Source organism: Lotus japonicus, chromosome 1, assembly GCF_012489685.1.
Source record: "Lotus japonicus ecotype B-129 chromosome 1, LjGifu_v1.2".
In the NCBI taxonomy this organism is placed as follows: Eukaryota; Viridiplantae; Streptophyta; class Magnoliopsida; order Fabales; family Fabaceae; genus Lotus; species Lotus japonicus.
The window spans coordinates 26,524,044-26,547,779 of NC_080041.1; the positions used below are offsets into that span (position 1 = coordinate 26,524,044).

Sequence of the window (23,736 nt, forward strand, 5' to 3'; positions counted from 1 at the left end):
AAAGTGTTAGATACTCGTAATTCCTGTGTGATGGGACTACAAGAGATAGTACTATAATAATGCATATAAAATACTTCATAACTTAAGAATTGATGCACTCTAAACACCTATAATGTTATTTATATTTGTACATCGAACCGAGGTGCAAGACAAAACTAAAATTGCGTTGTGTTGTGCTTCATTGGAAGTAGAGTATGAGAAAAAATAAAAAATGATTTGTGAGTCAGAGAAAAAAATTGTGAAAATAGTTGAACATGAAATGTGGTAGACAACAATTTTGTGTCCTCAATGCATACGCTTGGTAATAACAATTCAAAAGATGTGAGGATTGACAGTATGTAAAAAGTGTGACTACTGACACAAAAGACAGTTTTCCCTCACCACATACAAGTCTAAACTATTACCTCTCTCTTCAATCGCTTCAATAGCACTTGTCCACCACCTTCTTGAGTATGCTAAGCGCCGAACGATCCTCATAAGCCAACCAATGACCAATGTTATTTAACAAACTTGTCGTCCTCACACTCACCATTATTCAAAATATACTCACCATTGCTGGGCCTTTGAAGGCCACAATCCATGAATAGTCAACTTTTGTGGGAATGGTCTACATTTTGTCCAGTAACCGTTGCGTTTTATGTTACACATAGTTGGTGTCCATGGGAGTGAAAATGTTAGATACTTGTAATTCCCATTTGATGAGACTAAAAGAGATAGAACAACAATAATGCATATAAAATACTTCATAGCTTAAGAATTTATGCACTCTAGAATGCCTCTAATGCCATTTATATTTATACAGGGAACTGAGGTGCGGCAAAACTAAAACTGTGTTGTGTTGTGCTGCATTGGAAGCAGAGTATGAGAAAAAATAAAAAATGATTTCTCAATGAGAGAAAAAAATTGTGAAAATTGTTGAACATGAAATGTGATAGACAACAATTTTGTGTCCTCAATGCATACGCTTGGTAATAACAATTGAAAAGGTGTGAAGATTAACAGTAGGCAAAAAGTGTGAGTGCTAACACCAAATTCATTTTTCCCTCACCACGTACAAGCCTAAACCATTACCTCTCTCGTCAATCGCTTCACTTGCACTTGTCCACCACCTTCTTGGGTATGCTAAGCGCCCAACGATCCTCATAAGCCGCCCAACGACCAATGCTGTTTAATAAACCTGTTGTCCTCATACTCGCCATTATTAAAAATATACTTACCATTGTTGGACCTTTGAAGGCCACAATCCATGGATTGTTAACTTTTGTGGGAATTGTCTACATTTTGTCCAGTAACCGTTGCGTATTAAGTTGCACATAGTTGGTGTCCATTGGGGTGAAAGTGTTAGATACTCGTAATTCCCGTTTGATGAGACTACAAGAGATAGAACAATAATAATGCATATAAAATACTTCATAGCTTAAGAATTGATGCACTTTAGAATACCTCTAATGCTATTTATATTTATACAGCGAAAGTGTGACTACTGATAGAAAAGACAGTTTTCTCTCCCCCACTTACAAGTGTGAACCATTACCTCTCTCGTCAATCACTTCACTAGCACCTGTCCACCACCTTCTTGGGTATGCTAGACGCCCAACAGTCCTCATATGCCGCTCAACGACCAATGCTGTTTAACAAACCTGTCGTCCTCATACTCACCATTATTCAAAATATACTCATCATTGCTGGGCCTTTGAAGGCCACAATCAATGTATTGTGAACTTTTGTGGGAATTGTCTACATTTTGTCCAGTAACCGTTGCGTTTTATGTTACACATAGTTGGTGTCTATTGGAGTGAAAGTGTTAGATACTCGTAATTCTCGTTTGATGGGACTACGAGAGACAAAACAACAATAATGCATATAAAATACTTCATGGCTTAAGAATTGATGCACTCTAGAACACCTCTAATGCTATTTATATTTATACAGCGAACTGAGGTGCAGGGCTAAACTAAAATTGTGCTGTGTTGTGCTGCATTGGAAGTAGAGTATGAGAAAAAATAAAAAATGATTTCTCAGTGAGAGAAAAAATTGTGAAAATAGTTGAACATGAAATGTGTGTGAAGATAGGAAAAAATACTAATTGTCAGTTGAAACGTGTGAGGGAAAGTGAGAAATGTTGTGTGTGAATGTTAAAATGAAATGTGTTTAGTGATTTGTTTATTTGGCTTTTAGTGTATGATATTTTCTATCACAGTCTTTTTTAACTTTTCTATTAATATTTCAATTTTTCATATCCAAATTTTAGTAAAGACGATTTACTTGTCTCATTAAATTGAAACTAAAGAATTTTTTTGTATAATGAAACAAAACAAAATTATAAGTAAAACTTGACTTTATTTGTATTTTTGGCACTTAAATTTTTATCATCGATCTAGTATTTTATATTTTAATTTATTATTGCATATTCTAAGCTGAAAGTGTCATTGAAAAATGGTGACAGCTTACACCATTGATCACAGTTTACAGACTTGTAAATGAGTTGCTCTCAACCAGGGCAAATGCTACATTAACCTTTAACTTGGAGTTAGTATGTTAGTATATTTAAATCATGTAAGTCCCTAAAAATGTAATATTTAAACTACTTGAGAGCTCCAACTTACGTTACTGTCAACTAACAACTTTACATTAACAATCATAACTGGTATCAGAGCTTCATCTAGAAGTTGCAGAATCAATATTGTTGATGTTTAGGAAGATTATGAAAATGGAGAATCGTGTGGCAAATGTAGAGCACATGTTAGAGGCTTTCAATCGCACCAAACGAGGGGATTTCATGGCGTGCGAGAAAGGTTGTAGAAATAGGGAGAGAAAAGAGGAGCGATTCTAGAGATTGTAGGAATTGATCGCGAATCCTAGGGGTGGAAATAGGCTAGGCTCAGGTAAGCTTGGCGTAAATAAGCCTAACCTGTTTAAAAATCTTAAGGCCTGAGCCTAGCATGTGGCTTGTCAAAGGCTTTTTTTCAAGTCTGGCATGACCTTCTCGAAAGCCAGACATGACCTGATAGCCTATTTAAATACCCGTATCACAACAAGAGTTTTACGTTTGCTAACAAACTTATATGTAAAGAAGTTATCAAACTTATAAGCTAACGGGTTAAATTATACTAAAATAGTTTTTTCAACAATCAGACTTATAATATTAGAGTAAAAAGTCATTTTGGGGCCTGAATGTGTTCACTTATGACAGTCCAGTCCTCAAACTTTGGAAATGGTCTTTTTTCATCCCTAAATGTGTTACCGTCAGTCAAGTTGGTCCTTGGTTATGTTTTCCGTTCGTCCTTGAGACGGAAAAGGCCAAATGGCACCGTTTTTTACATGTTGGATGGTCACGTCATGCTCCAACGGTGAGAATGCGAGATTCGAAATCTGTCAATTTAGTCCTCGTCCCTAATCTACAAAATCACCCCCAATTCTTAACCTTGGAGCCCCAAATTAAAAACCCTAGTTCTTCAATCTTTCAATTGGCTTCTTGATTTTCTTCATCTTCCTCCTCATCCGTTTCACTTCTGTAGTAGCTTTCATCGACATTGTAATTCTCCCCAATTCTTTCCGCGTGCATTTTCTTCCTCATGTTGGCCCACCTGTAGTTTCTTACCTGATCTTTCATATTCCGGGTTGTAACTCCATCTTTCCCTATAAGGCTTTTGACCAAATTGAAGTTCCTGATCAAACTGAATTCTCGTTGCTTCATTGGAAAGTACCTGTTTAAGAATATAAAAGTAGATGTCAGCAATTGATTTCCATAGTACATGTGCTCTGAAGCACAAGGAAAAAAATCCTTATTTTCCAGAAGAAATTCTTGGGAGCTTCATAAAAATGCTTCAATTGCAATAAATTTGTGGAGGAAAAAGTCATTTGTATTTCATAGTAGTGTTATTTTTAATTTGAAAGCTGAAGCAGAATGTAAAATGAGTTTATTTTTCAAACCTTGCTCTGGAATTGTATTTATAAAAACTGGACTGGGCGAGCCCCTAGAGGGGCAACGCCCAGGGTTTAGCCCGCCCAAGAGCGAGAGCCTGGCCTTAAGTTGGGCCTCGACTCCGGAGGCCCAATTGGCCCAATAGGTAGTGCCCAAGCTCTATAAGTAGGAGGTAGTTACCAATTGTAGAGGACTTTTAGCTCATTTTATCAAATAACACATGAAATTCAGCACTTGCTCTCTCATTTTTCTTTCTCTCTCAAGCACATTCTTCCACTCTCTAGGTACCATCCCTCTCTTGAATGTTCATTCCTAGAACATTTTGGCGCCGTCTGTGGGGATCGATAAACTTTCTACTCCCATTCACGTGGATTGATTGTGCAAGACGCTATCTCTGATTGCGATTAGGCGATTCTCTAGTTTTCCGACTCTGATTCTGTGACCGGCGTTCGTTTTTCGGTCGAGTTTGTGTCATTCCTGGTTCAGATGGAGACTCGACGCAGGAACCAGCATCATTCACCGGTGCGACAGCGAATCTCGCCGCCTCGGCGGCCTCAGCGTGTTGTCCTGGATTCTCCGATACGAACAGCGGGAGTACAGGCTACACGCACTTCTTTACCGCCTTCTCCTCCTCCATCACCACCACCTCCTCCATCGCCCTCTCAGATCGGATCTCAGGAGCGCTCACCGGAGAATTCACCTACTCAGGAGCGACAACCGGCAGTGACGCAGGAGGAATGGCGCCATATGATGCGCAGCATTGGCGACATCCAGCAGCGGAATGAGCATTTACAAGCTCAATTGGATTTCTACCGTCGCGAGCGACAAGACGATGGAGGCAGAGAAGCGGATTCCGTAGCTGAGTTCCGTCCGTTCTCGGAAGACGTTGAGAATGTGGCGATTCCAGATAATATGAAAACGTTGGTTCTGGATTCTTACAGCGAGGATTCTGACCCGAAGGATCATCTTCTGTATTTCAACACGAAGATGGTGATAATTGCGGCATCAGACGCGGTGAAGTGTAGGATGTTTCCATCGACTTTCAAATCGACGGCGATGGCGTGGTTCACAACTTTGCCGCGCGGATCGATTTCGAATTTCAGAGACTTCTCATCCAAGTTTCTAGTACAGTTCTCGGCGAATAAGAATCAGCAGGTGACGATCAATGATTTATACAACATTCACCAGCGGGAAGGAGAGTCATTGAAGAAGTTTATGGCCAGGTACAGCGCTGCATCGGTCAAGGTAGAGGATGAGGAGCCTCGAGCCTGTGCTCTAGCATTCAAGAATGGTTTGTTACCGGGAAGGTTGAACAGCAAGTTGACACGCAAGCCTGCACGTTCAATGGAAGAGATGCGTGCTCGCGCTAGCACTTATATTCTTGACGAGGAGGACGATGCTTTCAAAAGAAAGCGCGCGAAACTGGAAAAAGGCGACACGTCACCCAAGCGCGCGAAAAAAGATAAGTATGGCGAGGGCAAGGGGGATGGCAGGCGGCAGAGAGAGGATAAAGGAAAGGTTGTGGTAAAACCGTCCAGGGAATAGTTGTATCCACGGCGCGATGATTATGAACAGCGTCGACCTTGGAAATCTAAGTCTCATCGCCAGCGGGAAGAGACTGACATGGTGATGAATACCAATTTGACGGATATGCTCCGCGAGGCGAGAGACGCACATCTAGTGGATGAGCCAGAAGCCCCAAAGTATCAACCACGGGACGCCAATCCCAAGAAGTGGTGTGAATACCATCGGTCCATCGGGCATGACACGGACAACTGCTGGACTTTGCAGCGGGAGATTGACAAGTTGATTCGGGCGGGACACTTCAGGCGCGATGGGCGAGGAGACGAGCGACAAGGCGATGGACGTCAGGACAATCGTTCCAATGATGGACAATATCGAGGAAATCGCCAAAGGGAGTGGCGCTACAATGGCGATCGCAACAAAGCGGATAGGCGAGAGGAGGAGCGAACAGACAATAAGGGCGAGAGGAAACAAGAATCAGCGGCCATCGCCGCAAAGGGGGCTGATGACACGTTCGCCCAACACTCAGGACCGCCGGTGGGGACCATAAACACCATCGCCGGAGGATTTGGCGGTGGAGGCGACACCCACGCGGCGCGAAAACGTCATATTTGCGCAGTTAATTTAGTTCATGAAGTTGCTTTTGGATTCGAGCACCCTGACATAACAATCTCGATGGCAGACTTTGAGGGGATAAAACCTCACAAGGATGACTCAATAGTGGTGCAATTAAGGCTGAATAGTTTTAATGTTAGAAGAGTACTTCTGGATCAGGGAAGTTCAGCTGATCTTATCTACGGCGACGCATTTGACAAGTTGGGACTGACTGACGATGATCTGACTCCATATTCGGGAACCTTGGTGGGTTTTGCAGGAGAGCAAGTAATGGTGCGAGGATACATTGATCTGGACACAATATTTGGGGAAGATGAGTGTGCAAGGGTTTTGAAAGTAAGGTATCTGGTCCTCCAGGTGGTGGCATCTTATAACGTCATCATTGGGCAAAATACATTGAATCGCCTCTGTGCTGTAATTTCGACGGCCCACTTGGCGGTCAAGTATCCATTAAGCAATGGCAAGGTTGGTAAGCTGAAGGTCGACCAGAAGATGGCGAGGGAAGAAAAGTGCGTTGGTTGGGCACAGATGTTATGAAATTGAAACTCCAGATGAAAATCTTGACCCACGTGGCGAGGGGCGAGTGAACAGGCCCACGCCAATTGAGGAAACAAAAGCGCTAAAGTTTGGCGATCGCACCTTGAAGATTGGGACCAGATTGACGAACGAGCAGGAGACGCGCCTGACAAAGTTGCTAGGTGAGAACTTAGATTTGTTTGCCTGGAGCTGCAAGGATATGCCTGGAATTGATCCAAACTTCATCTGCCATCGATTAGCGTTGAATCCAAGTGTAAAGCCAGTTTCACAACTCAGGCGGCGCTTGGGCGGAGACAAGGGAAAAGCGGCTCAGCAGGAAGTAGACAAGTTGCTGGCGGCGGAATTCATCAGGGAGGTGAAATATCCGACGTGGTTGGCGAACGTCGTGATGGTGAAGAAGGCGAATGGAAAATGGCGAATGTGCGTGGATTACACAGACCTAAACAAGGCATGCCCAAAGGATTCTTATCCCCTTCCCAGCATTGATAGCCTCGTGGATGGTGCCTCGGGCAATGAACTGCTTAGCTTGATGGATGCTTACTCTGGTTATCATCAAATCCGCATGCACCCGGCAGATGAGGACAAAACAGCTTTCATGACTGCCAGAATCAACTATTGCTATCGCACCATGCCGTTCGGATAAAAGAATGCTGGGGCGACCTACCAAAGATTGATGGATAGGGTTTTTGCTGGGCAGGTTGGGAGAAATATGGAAGTTTACGTTGATGATATGATCGTTAAATCAGCACGAGGATTGGACCATCATCAAGATCTGGAAGAAGCATTTGGCGAGATAAGGAAGCATAATATGCGTCTCAACCCGGAGAAATGTTCTTTTGGTATTCAAGGTGGCAAGTTTTTAGGCTTCATGATCACGTCCAGTGGAATAGAGATAAACCCAGATAAATGCAAGGCGATTCAACAGATGAAAAGCCCCTCTAATGTGAAAGAGGTCCAACGTTTAACAGGGCGAATAACAGCTTTATCTCGATTCCTTCCTAAGTCTGGGGATAGATCCTCCCCTTTTTTCAAGTGTCTTCGAAAAAATGCTGCATTCGAGTGGACAGCAGAGTGTGAAGAAGCTTTCGGTCGCCTCAAGGAACTCCTGTCATCACCGCCAATCTTGTCAAAACCAATGCAGGGGCACCCGCTGCACTTGTATTTTGCCGTGAGTGATAGTGCTCTGAGTTCTGTGATACTGCAGGAAATAGATGGCGAGCAGCGCATTGTTTATTTTGTTAGCCACACACTCCAGGGCGCAGAGATCAGATACCAGAAAATTGAAAAGGCGGCACTGGCGGTCCTTGTCACCGCCGGCGGTTAAGACCTTGTTTCCAGAGCTTTCCAGTGAAGGTGCGGACGGATTTGCCTCTGAGACAGGTGAAGGTATGAAAAACGGTAGAAAGGGGGGGGGTTTGAATAACGTTTTCAGTATAAAACTTCCACCTTAAAGATTTTGACACATCTTTCGAGAACTTAAGTGCTAAAGATAAGAGATAGAAAAGCACATAAGGATTTTATCCTGGTTCACTTGATAAATCACTCAAGCTACTCCAGTCCACCCGTTAAGGTGATTTCTTCCTTCTTAGAATGAAGGCAATCCACTAATCAGGTAAGAGTTACAACTGCACTTGAAACCTACAAGTGACTAACAATTACACTGACTTAGCTCACACTAAGATTCACTCTCTTAGTCTTCTCTAGGATCCGATCAACCTTGATCTCCTAAAGGAACTAAACAAACTGTTTATCAAGGAATTGTTTACAAGAGATTTGCTTCTAAAAAGCTAATAGTAAACTCAATGAATTTCAGAAGAAAGAAAGCTTAGAAGAATTTAAGTTTGTCTTGCGCGTATGTGAATGCTTCTAGCCGTTTCTTTCAGTCTTCAGCCTCTTTATATACTCCAAGGATTAGGGTTGAGCGTTGCATGGGAAATGCTACCGTTGGAGGGCAGTTCTGGAAAATCCAGCTTTTGCTGTGTCTGAGACTGTTAGGTAGGTCGTCAGGAAGGTACAGTTGCTTTTGTACTTGGATAGCGACTTGACCTTTAAACCTAGGAGACTTCTGATCAGGGGAATGCTTCATATTGGAACTTGTGAAGCCGGTTGATCAGAGTCAGAGGGAGAGCCCAGATCCTCTGACCATTGTTTCTTCTGATTCTGAACTCAGAGGGAAGAACATGGTCTTCAGAGTATCTTGCTTCTGGACAACAGAATTTCACTAATCAGCTTCTGGATCTTCAGAGTCTTCTACACCATCAGAATATCTGAGCCTTCAGTGTTTCTTGGTTATCAGACTTTCTGGATCTTCAGAGCTTCTAGTGACTGAGTCCACATCAGAGTTTGTATAACTTCAGAACTTCTGAAGCTTTTCCACTATTCATACTGAACATGGTGAATGCGAAAGCGTTGCTTGGGTTGCTCTTTATACACAGTGCTTCTGATTTGTGTGAGATTGAGTTGAGGTCAGAGCCTGTAAATAGCACACTCAGAAAAACACGTTAGAGTACCACAATTGTTCATATCAAAAGGTTAACTTGTAATCATCAAAACATAGAGTTGTACTACTAGATCAAAACTTGATCTTACAATCTCCCCCTTTTTGATGATGACAAAACTAAGATTTTTGATGAACAATTCTTAAACATTAAACTGAATTCACTCAGAGTTTAGAGATATAGAATAAGACTTATCCTGATGTGAATAGTTTATCTTGCTCATTCTGAATTCAAGTCACTGCTTGATTCTGAGCTTAGCTCCCCCTGAATCTAATACTTGATGAAAACGTTAGTAAAGTCTAGATTCTGAGCTAAATGATATAAGAGTTCAGAGTGAAAAACTTATGACATAGATGAAAATCGAGTAATCAGAGCGCATAAGTAATCAGAGTCACGGACAAGGTATCAGAGTCTTGGGTATCAGAGTCAACTAGAATCACTTCAGAAGAAGTGAAATGTATTCCTTGTATTTGCCCAGTGACACATCTATGGTCATGAAGGTGGAACTCTTAAATTCTCCAAAAGAAAAAATAAATCACACTAACACATCTTACACATCAAAAACTGGGTTTACTCCCCCTTTTTGTCATAAGCAAAAAGCTTGGGGTGTGAAAAACTTAGCTTGAAGTACAAGGTACTCCCCCTTAGAGAAGGTCTAAGTTTAAAGAAAATGAAAACGATGCAAGAATCAGAGTTAGGCGAAATAAATAGAAGAGTTAATGCAAGAGAAGAACGTTTACTACCGGTCAAGGGAGTAAAGAGAAGGGTCAGTTACCAAGAACTTAACCTCGAGAAACTGTAGGAGCATTAACTTTCAGAGAGAAAGTGAAGCCTATATAAAGCGTTGGAGAGAAAGGTAAGCTTCACACCTCGAACAATTTTCAGTAAGGAAAAAAAATGGTATTATACATCGTAGCACTAGAAGAGCTGAGGAAGAAGGCCTTCGAGGAGGACTTGTTCCTTAACATCAGGCATCCAGAGGGTACAACGACCATCTCGGAGCTAACACGGACACTGCTGGAGGAAGACCTGCGTCCAGAGTTGAAGAGAGACCTAAGGGAATTTCTTGCCTTCGTGGAGGAGGTACAAGAACTCAGCCGGCTTGAACTCAAGCTGCTGGAAGAAAAAGAGATCTTGGAAGAGAAGCTCAAGACTGCAGAAGAGATTCTGGAGAGGGATGAGCTAAAGAACAGGCTCAACAACATCCAGCATGCACTTGAGCGTCTGGAGAAGGATAGGTCAGAGCAGCGCCAGGAGTGCAGAAGAATGCGGAGGGATCCTCCATTCTAGACTTTAGGGAAAGAATGTATGATGTAAACATAAAGATATTATGAATAAAAAGATTTTTGCAAACATATGTGACAAATATATATATAGATATGCATAGATAATCACAAACGAACAAAGTAGAATAATTAAATGAAAAGAGACAGAAGTTAACAAAAATAAAACAACGTTAAAGAAAAAGAAAAGCGAAGAGATCCTAAAACTAGGGTTTATCAGTTCGACGCAGAAGTTCCATCATCATGTGCTTCATTTCAATTAGCATGGATTCATGAGTGTCAAGACGCTGTTCCATGATGTCGAGTCTGGACGAGCTTGACTGAGTAGAACCGGAAGGAACATTCTGAGCAGCTTGAGGATCTGGAATGGAAGCAGAAGCAGCAGGAGTAAACACTACTGGTGCAAGTGCTTGGCATCTAAGAGCCTCAGCCTCAGCTTCAAGTCATTCTGCCTCTAATCTGGCTTGTTCAGCTTGAGCTGCTGCTTGACGTGCAGCTTCTTCTGCTTGAGCTTTCTTTCTCTTGGCTTCTTCAATAGCTTCAAGAAGCTTATGTCTCTGTTCTTGTTCATGAAGAGCCACCCTTCGAGCAAACCTTTGCTTTGCAGCCTCAATCCTCTGACTTCCCTCTGCATGCAGGAGCTGCATCATAATTGGAACTTGAGCCACTAGCCAAGTGCCCAGATTGTTCCACTCATCAGCCACACGTTCAGCATTCTCACTTAGGTCAGTCTGACCGTGCACATTGCGTAGCCTCAAAGAGGCTTCATGATAGAAAATATTGATGCACTCAGAGAGAGATGTGGGTCGGAGCTGAGTGTAAGGAATTATGGAGAGGTTGGTTTCAGGAGAGGCTGGGTGATTGCTGCTGTGAGCTTCAGAGGCACCTTGTGGAGAGCCAATGTTAAACATTTGAGCATTGGGTTCAGAGGTTCCAAGGTGAGGTTCTGAAGTTTCAACCAGAGGATGGGGTGATCTAACCGAGGATTGGTTAGACACAGAGTGTTCTGGTTCAGGTTCTGGTTGAATAGGCTCTTGTTGGTCAGGGGCAGGGTGAGCTTGTTGAGCCAAAGGGTCTGCCTCATGTAAAGGATCGGCCAAGATAGGTTCATCTGGGTCAACTAGACGTTCAGGTCTAGGGCCATGATATCTCCTAGGGCTTGGACAAGTGAGATAATACTCTTCTAAGGTAGACACCTTTTCTTTTCTGACCTCCATGAATTTTCTAATGGATTCAGAGTTATTGGAGGGAGAAGAGTCAGCAACATTGGTTGGGAAGGATACAGGTGTAAAGGCTGTGGAAGAGTCTGTATCCGTGGGTCTGGGAGCCAGTCGTTCTGATGCTCTTGGGACAGAGTGATCAGAGGTTCTGGTTTCAGGTTCTGTGTGGGTAGGCTCTGGTTGTTTATGAATGATGGGTTCAGAAGCTAATGGGTTGTACTGAATGGTAAAGGGAGAGGTTGGTTCTTCTGACCTAGAGGGTTGATTCTGGAGCAAATTCCAGAGAGGTGCTTCAGTAGGGGAAGGTTGAAAGAACAAAGACCTTGGGGAATGTGGTGGAGAGGTGGTTTGTTCAGCTGGTTGGGATTCAGGAATAGGAGTGAGGGGATTTGAAGAGTGTTTGAGCATGGCAGATATGGGGAGTGCATCAAATAAATTCAAATCATCATCAGAAGCAATTGCAGACTTACTTGAAAGTGCTGATGATCTTGTCACTCTGGCAGGAGGTTCAGTCCTTCTGACCACTTCAGCAGCTGGTTCCACCCGAGTAGGCTTCACCACGATTCTGACCTGCTTCTTCTTCTTCTTAGGAGGACCATCCTCATTATCACCATCATCACCATCATCAGGCTTGCTGGTTTCATCTTGCTTCCTCTTGGATTGACCAGCCTTCTTCTTTTTGATCAGAGGGACATCTGATTCCTCAGAAGATTCTTCTAGGATCATCTTCCTCTGAACTTTCTTCTTGGGAGGAGAAGGAAACTCTGGAGCTGGCGGCAGTCTGCTGAAGAAGTCATCGAGATCAATTTCGAATCCTTGAGCCCTTAGGTCTTCAACATAGCACCTAATGGCGTCAGGATTGTCTGCCTGAGTCCACAGAGGGTAGTCATTCAGAGGCATTCTTCTACTTCTGATCTCAGAAGATGTGTCTTCATGAGCAGGAGCAATCTTCTTCTTGATTAGGCCCATCTTCTTTAGAGAGTTTGCCGTGAAGACATCACTGACAATGGTGGTCAGATCCTCTGTGCATCCAGCATTTATCAGATCTTGAACGAGGCCACTCTCAATGAAGAGATCAGACAAAAGTCTCCCGAAGGGAATATACTTGATCGCTGACTTGATGGAGGCAGTGGTACGAGACTTCCGGATACATTCCTTCAAATAGGAGAACAGAAAGTAGGGAAGGCAGATCTTCTTCTGGTCTTGGATGAAGAACAGCATCACCTTCTGGTTGAAGTTGATGTAGTCTGGGGAACTGCCCTTTGGTCTCTGGTTTATGCAGTGGAGCAAAATTTTGTGCCAGATCCTGAGCTTGGGATGAAGGTCCATCACCTTGTAATTCGTCTTGCCCGGTTTGTAATTGGTGTACAGGGCATGGTTGATTGTATCCTTGGTGCTGGGTTTCAGCTTCGATTCCGTGAGTTGGAAACGATACCCAAAAGCAGTGTCTGCACCCAGCAAGTTCACGAAGGACTTCTCTGTGATGATGATCTTTCTTCCAAGAATGTGAGATACCACCTGAGTATCATCGCAGTCGGCGTGCTTCCAGAATTCCTTGATCAGTTTATCATACACCGGTCCTCGAAGTCTGTTGAAGTAATTTCCCCAACCTTGAACTTGGACTTCAGGACGAAGATCATACCCATTTGTAGCCAGGTTGTCGAGGTCGAATCTCCATTCTGCCAGGACTTGAAGTTCCTCAGGAGCATATACGCAGTGAACGGCACAGCCCCGTTCTGCAATTGGAAGAATCTGCTCTTGAGCTTGACCTTGATCTTGTGTCGGATTCTCAGGGCCCCTTTGACCCGTTGCTAGACCAACTACCATGTGAGGGAACTGGGTTGCATCTGCAGTAGTTCTTCTGGTTTGACTCACCATTTTTGAAGCGGTTGAAGGTTTGAGGTAGAAGATGAAGGTTGAAGGATGAAGAGAGATCGAGAGAGAAAACGAGGATAAGCGGTTTTCGAAATAGCAGAGAGAGAGAGAGTAAAAACCGGAAGTGAAAGAGATCGTGTGTGTATAGTGGGTTTTGACAAATAACCGTTGTTGATTTAAAAAGCACTTTAAGATCAACGGTTGAAAATTAAAGATAGATAGTAACAGTAAATACACAAATCACACACAGGAGAGAAGCACATCTACACGCAATCATAACAGACTGTCACACGGGCACAAGGAACTATGCATCAGAAATACTGACACACGTGTTACTGTCTCAGCTTCAGAGTCAGTACCAGTGGGTACACACACTCTGATTGAGTTACCTTCTGGACTAGACATCTTCTGATCAAGAAGTATCATAGTCAGAGGTTCTGATCCATCTTCACTCTGGACAAAAGTCCATGTTTAGATTTTTCAGAATAAAATTAAATCTATCCTCTGCTAAGGGCTTTGTAAAGATATCTGCCCATTGATGGTCAGTATCAACAAACTTCAGAAGAAGTACGCCCTTCTGTACATAATCTCTAATAAAGTGATACTTTACCTCAATGTGCTTTGCCCTTGAATGCAAGATAGGATTCTTACTCAATGAGATTGCAGCAGTGTTATCATAATAGATTGGGATATTGCTCTCAAGGATCTGATAATCCTCCAGCTGATGTTTCATCCAGAGCATCTGAGTGCTGCATATTGCTGCTGAGATATATTCTGCCTCTGCAGTTGATAGTGCAATGGTTGATTGCCTCTTGCTTGCCCATGAGACTAGATTGCTTCCCAGAAATTGACAATTTCCAGAAGTACTTTTTCTCTCTGTTCTATCTCCAGCATAATCAGCATCACAGTAACCTGAAAGCTTATACTCTGATGTTTTCTTATACATCAAGCCAAGGTTAGTGGTGCCTTTCAGATACCTTAGGATCCTCTTAACAGCAGTTAAGTGGGTTTCCCTTGGATCTGATTGGAAACGAGCACATAAATGAACACTAAATAGTATGTCTGGCCTAGATGCAGTTAAGTATAGAAGTGAACCTATCATGCCACGATAGAGCTTCTGACATACTTTACCACTTTTATCTTCTTTCTCCAGAATGCATGTAGGATGCATTGGAGTCTTGGCCACTGTAGATTCCAGCATGTTGAACTTCTTCAGAAGTTCTTTAGTGTACTTGCTCTGATGGATATATGTTCCTTCTGGTGTTTGATCAACTTGTATTCCCAGAAAGTACTTTAATTCTCCCATCATACTCATCTCAAATTCAGCCTGCATCATCTCAGAAAATTCTTTGCATAGAGATTGATTAGCAGAACCAAATATAATATCATCAACATAAATTTGCACAATTAAGATATCATCTTTATAAGTCTTGCAAAAAAGAGTTGTATCTACTTTACCCCTTACAAACTCATTCTCCAGAAGGAATGAGCTGAGTCTCTCATACCATGCTCTGGGAGCTTGCTTCAGACCGTAGAGTGATTTCTTCAATTTGAACACATGGTCTGGTTTCTTCTCATCTTCAAAACCTGGGAGTTGATGAACATAGACTTCCTCTGAAATATAACCATTTAGGAAGGCACTCTTCACATCCATCTGATGTAGAACTATGTTGTGATTTACTGAAAAAGAGATCAACAGTCTAATTGCCTCCAGTCTTGCTACTGGAGCAAATGTTTCAGTGTAGTCTATTCCTTCCTGCTGGCTGTAGCCTTGAGCAACTAGCCTTGCCTTGTTTCTGACAACATCTCCTTTCTCATTCAGCTTGTTTCTGAATACCCATTTCGTTCCAATAACATGGACACTCTCAGGCTTCTTCACTAAGCTCCAAACATCGTTCTTGGAGAATTGATTCAATTCTTCTTCCATGGCCAGAATCCAATCCTTGTCCTGAAGAGCTTCATCTATGGACTTGGGTTCAATTAAGGACACCAATCCTTTCAGACTGAGCAAGGTCTCTTCAGAGGGTCTGAAGGCAGATCTGGTTCTGACTGGTTCGTCTTTGTTGCCCAAAATCAATTCCTTAGGGTGAGCTGCAGTGATTCTGCTCTTCTTCAGAGTTTGTGAGTTAGAGGGACCAGCTTCTTCCTCTGGTTCATCTTCCTCTGGCTGAACTTCCTCTGGAGCTTTGCCTTTGTCAGAAACATTAATGCTTAAATCTGCAAACTTTTCAACTAGCTTTGACTGGTCAGAGTCAAGCTTATCGTCAAATCTAACATGAATAGATTCTTCAATAGTCTTAGCATCAGTATTATAAAATCTAAAACCTTTAGATCTCTCAGAGTAACCGAGTAATAGACACTTAGAAGACTTAGCATCAAATTTATGCAATCTATCCTTAGTATTGAGAACATAACAAACACAGCCAAAAGGATGAAAATAAGAAATGTTGGGTTTTATGTTCTTCCACAATTCATAAGGAGTCTTATTCAGAATTGGTCTCACAGAGATTCTATTCTGAATGTAACATGCTGTATTTACTGCCTCTGCCCAAAAGTGCTTAGCCATGCCAGTTTCTTGGAGCATGGTTCTAGCCATCTCCTGAAGAGTTCTGTTCTTCCTCTCAACAACACCATTTTGTTGAGGAGTTCTGGGACAAGAGAAATCATGTGCAATTCCATAGGAATCAAACAGACTCTCAAATTTGTCATTCTCAAACTCTCCACCATGGTCACTTCTGACTCGCACAATCCTACAAGCCTTCTCGTTTTGCACTTGAGCAATGAAGGTAGAGAACACAGCATGAGACTCATCCTTGCGGGTTAGAAACTTTACCCATGTCCAGCGGCTATGGTCATCAACGATAACCATCCCATATCTCTTGCCACCTATAGACTCAGTTTTCACTGGTCCAAAAAGGTCGATATGCAGAAGTTCTAACGGCCTTGAGGTTGAGACAACATTCTTTGCCTTGAAAGGGACTTTTGTGAATTTGCCTTTCTAACATGCTTCACAAAGAGCGTCTGAAGCGAACTTCAGATTGGGTAAGCCCCTGACAAGGTTTAGCTTGCTCAGCTGAGAAATCTTTCTCATACTGGCATGCCCTAACCGTCTATGCCATACCCACTGCTCTTCATTAACAGACAGAAGGCACTTCACATTCTGAGCCTCCAACTCAGATAATCTGATCTTATAAATGTTGTTCTTGCTCTTGCTGTTAAACAGAACAGAGCCATCGATTTGACTTACAGCCCGGCAGGACTTTTGATTGAATATAACATCATAACCCTTGTCAGCTAATTGACTTATAGACAATAAGTTATGTGTTAAGCCGTCTACCAATAACACATTATCAATGCATGGACTACTATCTACACAAATAGTACCAGTACCAACAATTTTACCCTTTTCATTTCCTCCAAAGCCAACTTCGCCTCCAGGCTTAAGTTTCAGCTCTCGGAACATACGCCTTTCTCCCGTCATGTGACGCGAGCATCCACTGTCCAGATACCATGATTGGTGTTTCAGTGGAGCTATCAAGGATATCTGCAACATAGATAATCTTGTCCTTAGGTACCCACTTTCTGGGTCCTCTCTTGTTAGTTACCCCAGAGGTTCTGATCACCTTGGGTGTCTCAACATGATATTTTAAAGGAATATTTGCATGATATTTAGTCATAGAGAAGGATCCCTTTTTAAGAGGGTGTTTAGCAACTTTAGCAGGTACAGGATCAGGCAATATGGTACCAGAGGGAACAAAGCATTCATACAAGGATTTAGCTTTAGACACAGAGGGCTCATTTCTAATTGGTTTAGAATAGCCAATGCCATGCATTCCATTTCTGCTTACGCCATAGATCATTGAAGCTATTAAGCTTCTATCCACGCTTTTAGCTAGGAATCTTTGAAAAGACTTTTCATACTTAGATTCATTTCTACAATCAGAGGCATCACATGCAACAATTTCTTCTAACTTAGCAATCTGGTTCTTAAGCACAGAGTTAGAATTGATCAAGGCATGATTATCATTTTTCAAATCAGAAATAATTTTCCAGTCTATCTTTCCAATATTCGAACCTTTGACCGTCGAACATAGGAGGCTTTGCATTGTAACCATCTCTTTGAGTTTCACTCGTGGTGGCAGCCATTGTTTTTCACACCGGCCCGGATCACTGAACACTGTTAGGTGTGGTAATCAGAACTTGCGCTCTGATACCAATTGAAGGTATGAAAAACGGTAGAAAGGGGGGGGTTTGAATAACGTTTTCAGTATAAAACTTCCACCTTAAAGATTTTTACAAATCTTTCGAGAACTTAAGTGCTAAAGATAAGAGATAGAAAAGCACACAAGGATTTTATCCTGGTTCACTTGATAAATCACTCAAGCTACTCCAGTCCACCCGTTAAGGTGATTTCTTCCTTCTTAGAATGAAGGCAATCCACTAATCAGGTAAGAGTTACAACTGCACTTGAAACCTACAAGTGACTAACAATTACACTGACTTAGCTCACACTAAGATTCACTCTCTTAGTCTTCTCTAGGATCCGATCAACCTTGATCTCCTAAAGGAACTAAACAAACTGTTTATCAAGGAATTGTTTACAAGAGATTTGCTTCTAAAAAGCTAATAGTAAACTCAATGAATTTCAGAAGAAAGAAAGCTTAGAAGAATTTAAGTTTATCTTGCGCGTATGTGAATGCTTCTAGCCGTTTCTTTCAGTCTTCAGCCTCTTTATATACTCCAAGGATTAGGGTTGAGCGTTGCATGGGAAATGCTACCGTTGGAGGGCAGTTCTGGAAAATCCAGCTTCTGCTGTGTCTGAGACTGTTAGGTAGGTCGTCAGGAAGGTACAGTTGCTTTTGTACTTGGATAGCGACTTGACCTTTAAACCTAGGAGACTTCTGATCATGGGAATGCTTCATATTGGAACTTGTGAAGCCGGTTGATCAGAGTCAGAGGGAGAGCCCAGATCCTCTGACCATTGTTTCTTCTGATTCTGAACTCAGAGGGAAGAACATGGTCTTCAGAGTATCTTGCTTCTGGACAACAGAATTTCACTAATCAGCTTCTGGATCTTCAGAGTCTTCTACACCATCAGAATATCTGAGCCTTCAGTGTTTCTTGGTTATCAGACTTTCTGGATCTTCAGAGCTTCTAGTGACTGAGTCCACATCAGAGTTTGTATAACTTCAGAACTTCTGAAGCTTTTCCACTGTTCATACTGAACATGGTGAATGCGAAAGCGTTGCTTGGGTTGCTCTTTATACACAGTGCTTCTGATTTGTGTGAGATTGAGTTGAGGTCAGAGCCTGTAAATAGCACACTCAGAAAAACACGTTAGAGTACCACAATTGTTCATATCAAAAGGTTAACTTGTAATCATCAAAACATAGAGTTGTACTACTAGATCAAAACTTGATCTTACAACAGGTGTTACAAAAGCCGGATTGGTCGCCTGGTCAGTTGAGTTATCTGAATATGGGTTACAATATGATAAGCGAGGCACAGTTGGCGCACAGTCACTGGCTGACTTTGTGGTGGAGTTGGCCCCAGACCTGGTTGATAGAGTGGACACCCAGTGGACTCTCTTTGTAGATGGGTCCTCCAATAGCAGTGGCAGTGGCGCGGGAGTAACGTTGGAAGGACCAGGAGATCTAGTGTTGGAGCAATCGCTGAAATTTGAGTTCAAGGCAACAAACAACCAGGCAGAATATGAAGCCCTCATCGCCGGATTGAAGTTGGCGCTTGAAGTAAAAATCGGAAGGTTGTTGATAAGAACGGACTCGCAGTTGGTCGAGAGTCAAGTGAAGGGAGCTTTTCAGGTCAAGGATCCCAATCTGATCAAATACCTTGAGCGAGTGCGATATTTGATGACATTTTTTCAAGAAGTTGTGGTAGAGTATGTTCCTCGAGCAAAAAATCAGCGAGCGGACGCATTGGCCAAATTGGCGAGCACACGGAAACCCGGCAACAACAAAAGTGTGATCCAGGAAACGCTAGCGTGCCCCAGCATTGAAGGCGAGCTCATAGCTTGTGTGAACAGAGGGGCGACGTGGATGGGACCCATATTATCTATCCTGGCGGGGGACCCGGCGGAGGTGGAACAGTGCACGAAGGAGCAACGGCGAGAGGCGAGCCACTATACTCTCATTGACGGACATTTGTATCGCCGTGGTTTTTCGACGCCGCTGCTAAAGTGTATGCCGCCAGAAAAATATGAGGCGATAATGTCTGAGGTGCATGAAGGAGTATGTGCAAGCCACATCGGGGGAAGGTCTTTAGCCTGCAAGGTGTTAAGGGCGGGGTTCTACTGGCCCACCCTCAGAAAGGATTGTATGGACTTTGTGAAGCGGTGTAAAAAATGTCAAGTATTTGCGGATTTGTCCAAGGCACCGCCAAAGGAACTGGTAACAATGAGCGCCCCATGGCCTTTCGCCATGTGGGGTGTGGATTTGGTAGGACCGTTTCCGATCGCCAGGTCGCAGATGAAGTTTATATTAGTGGCGGTGGACTACTTTACTAAATGGATTGAAGCTGAGCCCCTAGCCAAAATAACCTCTGCAAAAATAGTTAACTTTTACTGGAAGCGCATTGTTTGCAGGTTCGGGATCCCAAGGGCGATTGTGTCCGATAACGGGACCCAGTTTTCAAGCAACCAGACAAGGGAATTTTGCAAGGAAATGGGCATACAGATGAGGTTCGCCTCTGTGGAGCATCCGCAAACGAACGGGCAAGTAGAATCTGCAAACAGGGTGATTCTGCGTGGATTAAGGCGACGGCTTGAGGAAGCTAAGGGAGCCTGGCTGGATGAACTCCCAGTGGTACTATGGTCGTACAACACCACTGATCAATCTACTACAAGAGAAACTCCCTTTCGAATGACCTATGGGGTAGAAGCTATGTTGCCGGTGGAGATTGACAATTTCACATGGCGGACTCAGCCGGATTTCGAAGGCGAGAATCAAGCCAATATGGCGATGGAGTTGGATCTTTTGTCTGAAACGCGTGACGAGGTGCACATTCGAGAAACGGCGATGAAGCAGCGCGTGGCCGCCAAGTACAATAGCAGGGTTCGCGTCCGGGATATGCAAGTTGGCGATCTGGTTCTCAAGTGGCGATCAGGAGCCCCAGGGAACAAGCTGACTCCGAACTGGGAAGGTCCCTACCGCATTGTCAAAGTTTTTGGTACAGGAGCCTATCACTTGGAGGAGCTTGATGGAAGGCGACTACCCAGGTCATTCAACGGCTTGAGCCTGCGCTATTATTACAGTTGATCGTGGACGAGAAAGCTGGAAAGGTGGAAAGCTCCAAGGAAGAACTTCTGATGAGCAAGATGAATTCTCCAAAGTTAGATGTCTTTAATTTCTCTAAAAATATCTCCAAACTCTCCAATGTATCGCCATGATAAAAGCGTGCTCTTTTTCTCCGAAAGGAGTTTTTTAACGAGGCGCTCCATCAATAAAACGAAAATTCATGAAATTCATGTCCAAGGAATTGCCGATCGATGTAAAGAATTACGGCGATCACTAGGTGGGACAAGCTTGATCCTCAAAGGGGCTTGCTGGAGCCCTGAAGGTGGCGGCGATTCCACAAATGGCCTTTGACGCCTGGGAATCTCTCCCCGGAAAGTCTGATGTGATCGCTGGTCTCGTAAACGATGTGCTGGGTAAGTCTCGCCAGAATACGACGAGCGCTGTTAACTAGGCAAAAGTCTTGGGACCTCCAAATGGCCATTGGGACCCAAGCATTGTAAGCCCCGAGCGGGCAAAGCCCCGGGCGAAGTCCATAAGAATTGAGGCCATTTATCCCTTTATGGAAAATGTTTAAAGTCTTGACGGAGAAATGTCAAGCAATAAGCCCTAGTTAAAATTAATGCACGAAATCGTTAGGCGTAATTCAATCACATGACGCGTGGAAAATAGCGCGGGATATAAGGTCGGCGAATGAATAAGGTGGAAGGCGAGTGCTTGGTCACTCAGGATGATTGAGTATTTTATTACTCCGGTGCGTCGGGACGTTTAACTATGAAGTTCATTCTTAAATTTTTTAACAATAAGAATGCGGCGATTTGCGATAGGGCGACGAAAAGATTTACGGCGAAAGCAATCATTCAACAAAATTTACGAAGTCTTTAAAAGCGATATAAAAGCAATGGCGAAAAGGTTACTTACACATGGAAATGACAGAAAAGTGCATTACAGAGGGCGGTAACGGCCAGGTAAAAATTAAAGTTACACTATTCATTATTCCCTTCTTCTTCTCTTATCTCTTCTTCCTCCTCTTCAGTTGCGGTCCAGAGGTGTTGATCAATTAAAGGGGGATCGTCAGGACCAACTAGTCCTTCGGCGGTGATTTCCTTCAGTATGCCCATGGCGCTAAAATCGAGATTCGGGAACAAGTGTTGAGCCTGGTCCTTGGCGAGGTAGAAGCCCCGCTCGCGATGGTCATAGGCAATGTCGGCGGCTTGTTCCCTCGCCTCAATGGCCTTGGCTTTCTCCACTGATAGCTCGCCCTCTAGCTCTTTGATCCTCGCAAGATGAGAAGTAATCTCAGCATCTTTCGCGGCGAGGGTTGCCCCATGAGCCTCGTTCGCCTTCTTGATCTCTTCAGAAGTAGCCCTCATCGCCTCTAGATCTGCCTTCACCAAAGCCAAAGACTCAGCAGACTTTTTCTCCTGCTCCGCCAGCGCCTTCTTTGCTAACTCCAGTTCAGCACCCAATGTTTCAAGCTCTGACTCCTTGGCGGCCAGCGCCTCGCCTTTGGCGGCCAAGTCCTTCTCTACTTGATCTTTTTCTTTTTTACAAGATTGGAGGCTTGCATCAAGGTCGTCCGCTTCTTCTTTCATCAGCTTCAGATGGTCTTCCAGCTCGCCGATCCTGTTTCCCGCTGCGCCAATCAACTTGTCGGCGTGAACTTTTTCCTTTCCCGCCTGCGCCACCAGTTTGTCGAAGCGCTTTTCCCAAGCAGCAGCGGCTTCTTGGTGCTGAGCACTCTCAGCCTTCAACCGTTCAGCTTCAGCAGCTGTGGAGTTGAAGTTTTCAAACGCGTGGGCGAAGATGCACCCAGCGTGCAGAAGACAGGCAAGGGTTTCCTCCTTGGTCTCGTTAATGCCTCAGCTCAACACTTCTTTTTCTATGACGTCGCGGTTAAGGCCAGTGAGCAAGAACTCTGAGGGCTCAATAGCATTGGGTAGCATGTTGAAGTGGCTAGAAGAACCACCTCTATTACCAGGGGCTTAATCAATCTGGGCTGCCTCGGAAGTAGTGGCGGCGTCGGGAGAGGGTCTTTCTTCTTGGCGAGGAGGGGCAGACATGGCACGCTCATCGTTCGTGGGAGGCGGGCTAGGAGGTGTGACTTGGCGCGGGGGAGACTTTGGGTTTTCTTTTTCTGTTTCTCTTTCTTTCTCCCCGACGATTAGTTGGAGTCGGCGGGCTAGGTGGCAGGCGTTAGCCACGCACTGATCATCCAAGAGTTGGCTGGCGATGTGGCGGCAGCTGCAGCGTTTGTGCCAGCAGTTGATGGCTGGTCAGCGGTTGTGGTAGTGGCGCCTATAGTGGCAGACTTGGAGGCGGCAGCGGTGGCTGTACCAGCGGCAGCGGAATCGGGGGCTGTGACGGTGACAGGCTCAGTGGCCCCAACCGTGACGGCGGAAGCTTCGGCGGCAGGGAGTTGGCTCGTCCCGTCAGTCGGAGACTTGGAGCTTACAATGGCAGCAGTGGCGGCAGCTTTCTTGCCTTTGGTCACAGCGGCGGCGGTGGGTTGAACGCCGGGGTTGGAGGAGCCGGCGGAGGAGCCTTTGACTAATCTCCTCCTCTTGGGGGCCTGAGCGCCCTCGGCTTGGTTCTCAGCACCACTCCGTTTTTTCCGGTCGCCCTCAGTGTTGAACTTCGGGGAAAAACGGGCCATTTTCCTCTCACGGGCTTTCAAGAGCTCGGCGTTGGTGAAGTTCATGTCTTCTGCAACAATAAATAAAAAAAAGGGGTTAGTAGCAACATAAGGGGTGAGAAAGGAGATGATGATGAAATAACGAAAGAGAAATGGCGATGATAGAAATAAGCTATAAATGACCTAAGTATTTAGGTGTCCTTGAGAGGCGAGTGCGAGGAGATTTACGGCCAGGAGATTCAAAAAGGCTTTGTCGTTGATAGATAATGATTCTTCCGAAGGGTCGGTGATCCCATTGGGCTTCTCCGTCCAGTAGAGGGGAAAAAGGGCAGTCCCGTCCCTAAGGGTGAAAGCCTCAAGATAGGCGGGGTGAA

The 23,736-nt window shown here is 44.0% G+C and overlaps 1 protein-coding gene across 1 annotated transcript; it reads right to left on the reverse strand.

Moving 5' to 3' along the window:
• Positions 1-22,909: 22,909 nt before the first annotated feature.
• Positions 22,910-23,428, reverse strand: LOC130731252 (uncharacterized). Its single transcript, XM_057583481.1, has one exon. The coding sequence runs from the start codon at positions 23,426-23,428 to the stop codon at positions 22,910-22,912; it is 519 nt and encodes a 172-aa protein (XP_057439464.1).
• Positions 23,429-23,736: the final 308 nt, after the last annotated feature.

Bases quoted from the DNA above. Each gene is read 5' to 3' on its own strand.
- LOC130731252 (XM_057583481.1), bottom strand. From the start codon at position 23,428: ATGAACTTCACCAACGCCGAGCTCTTGAAAGCCCGTGAGAGGAAAATG.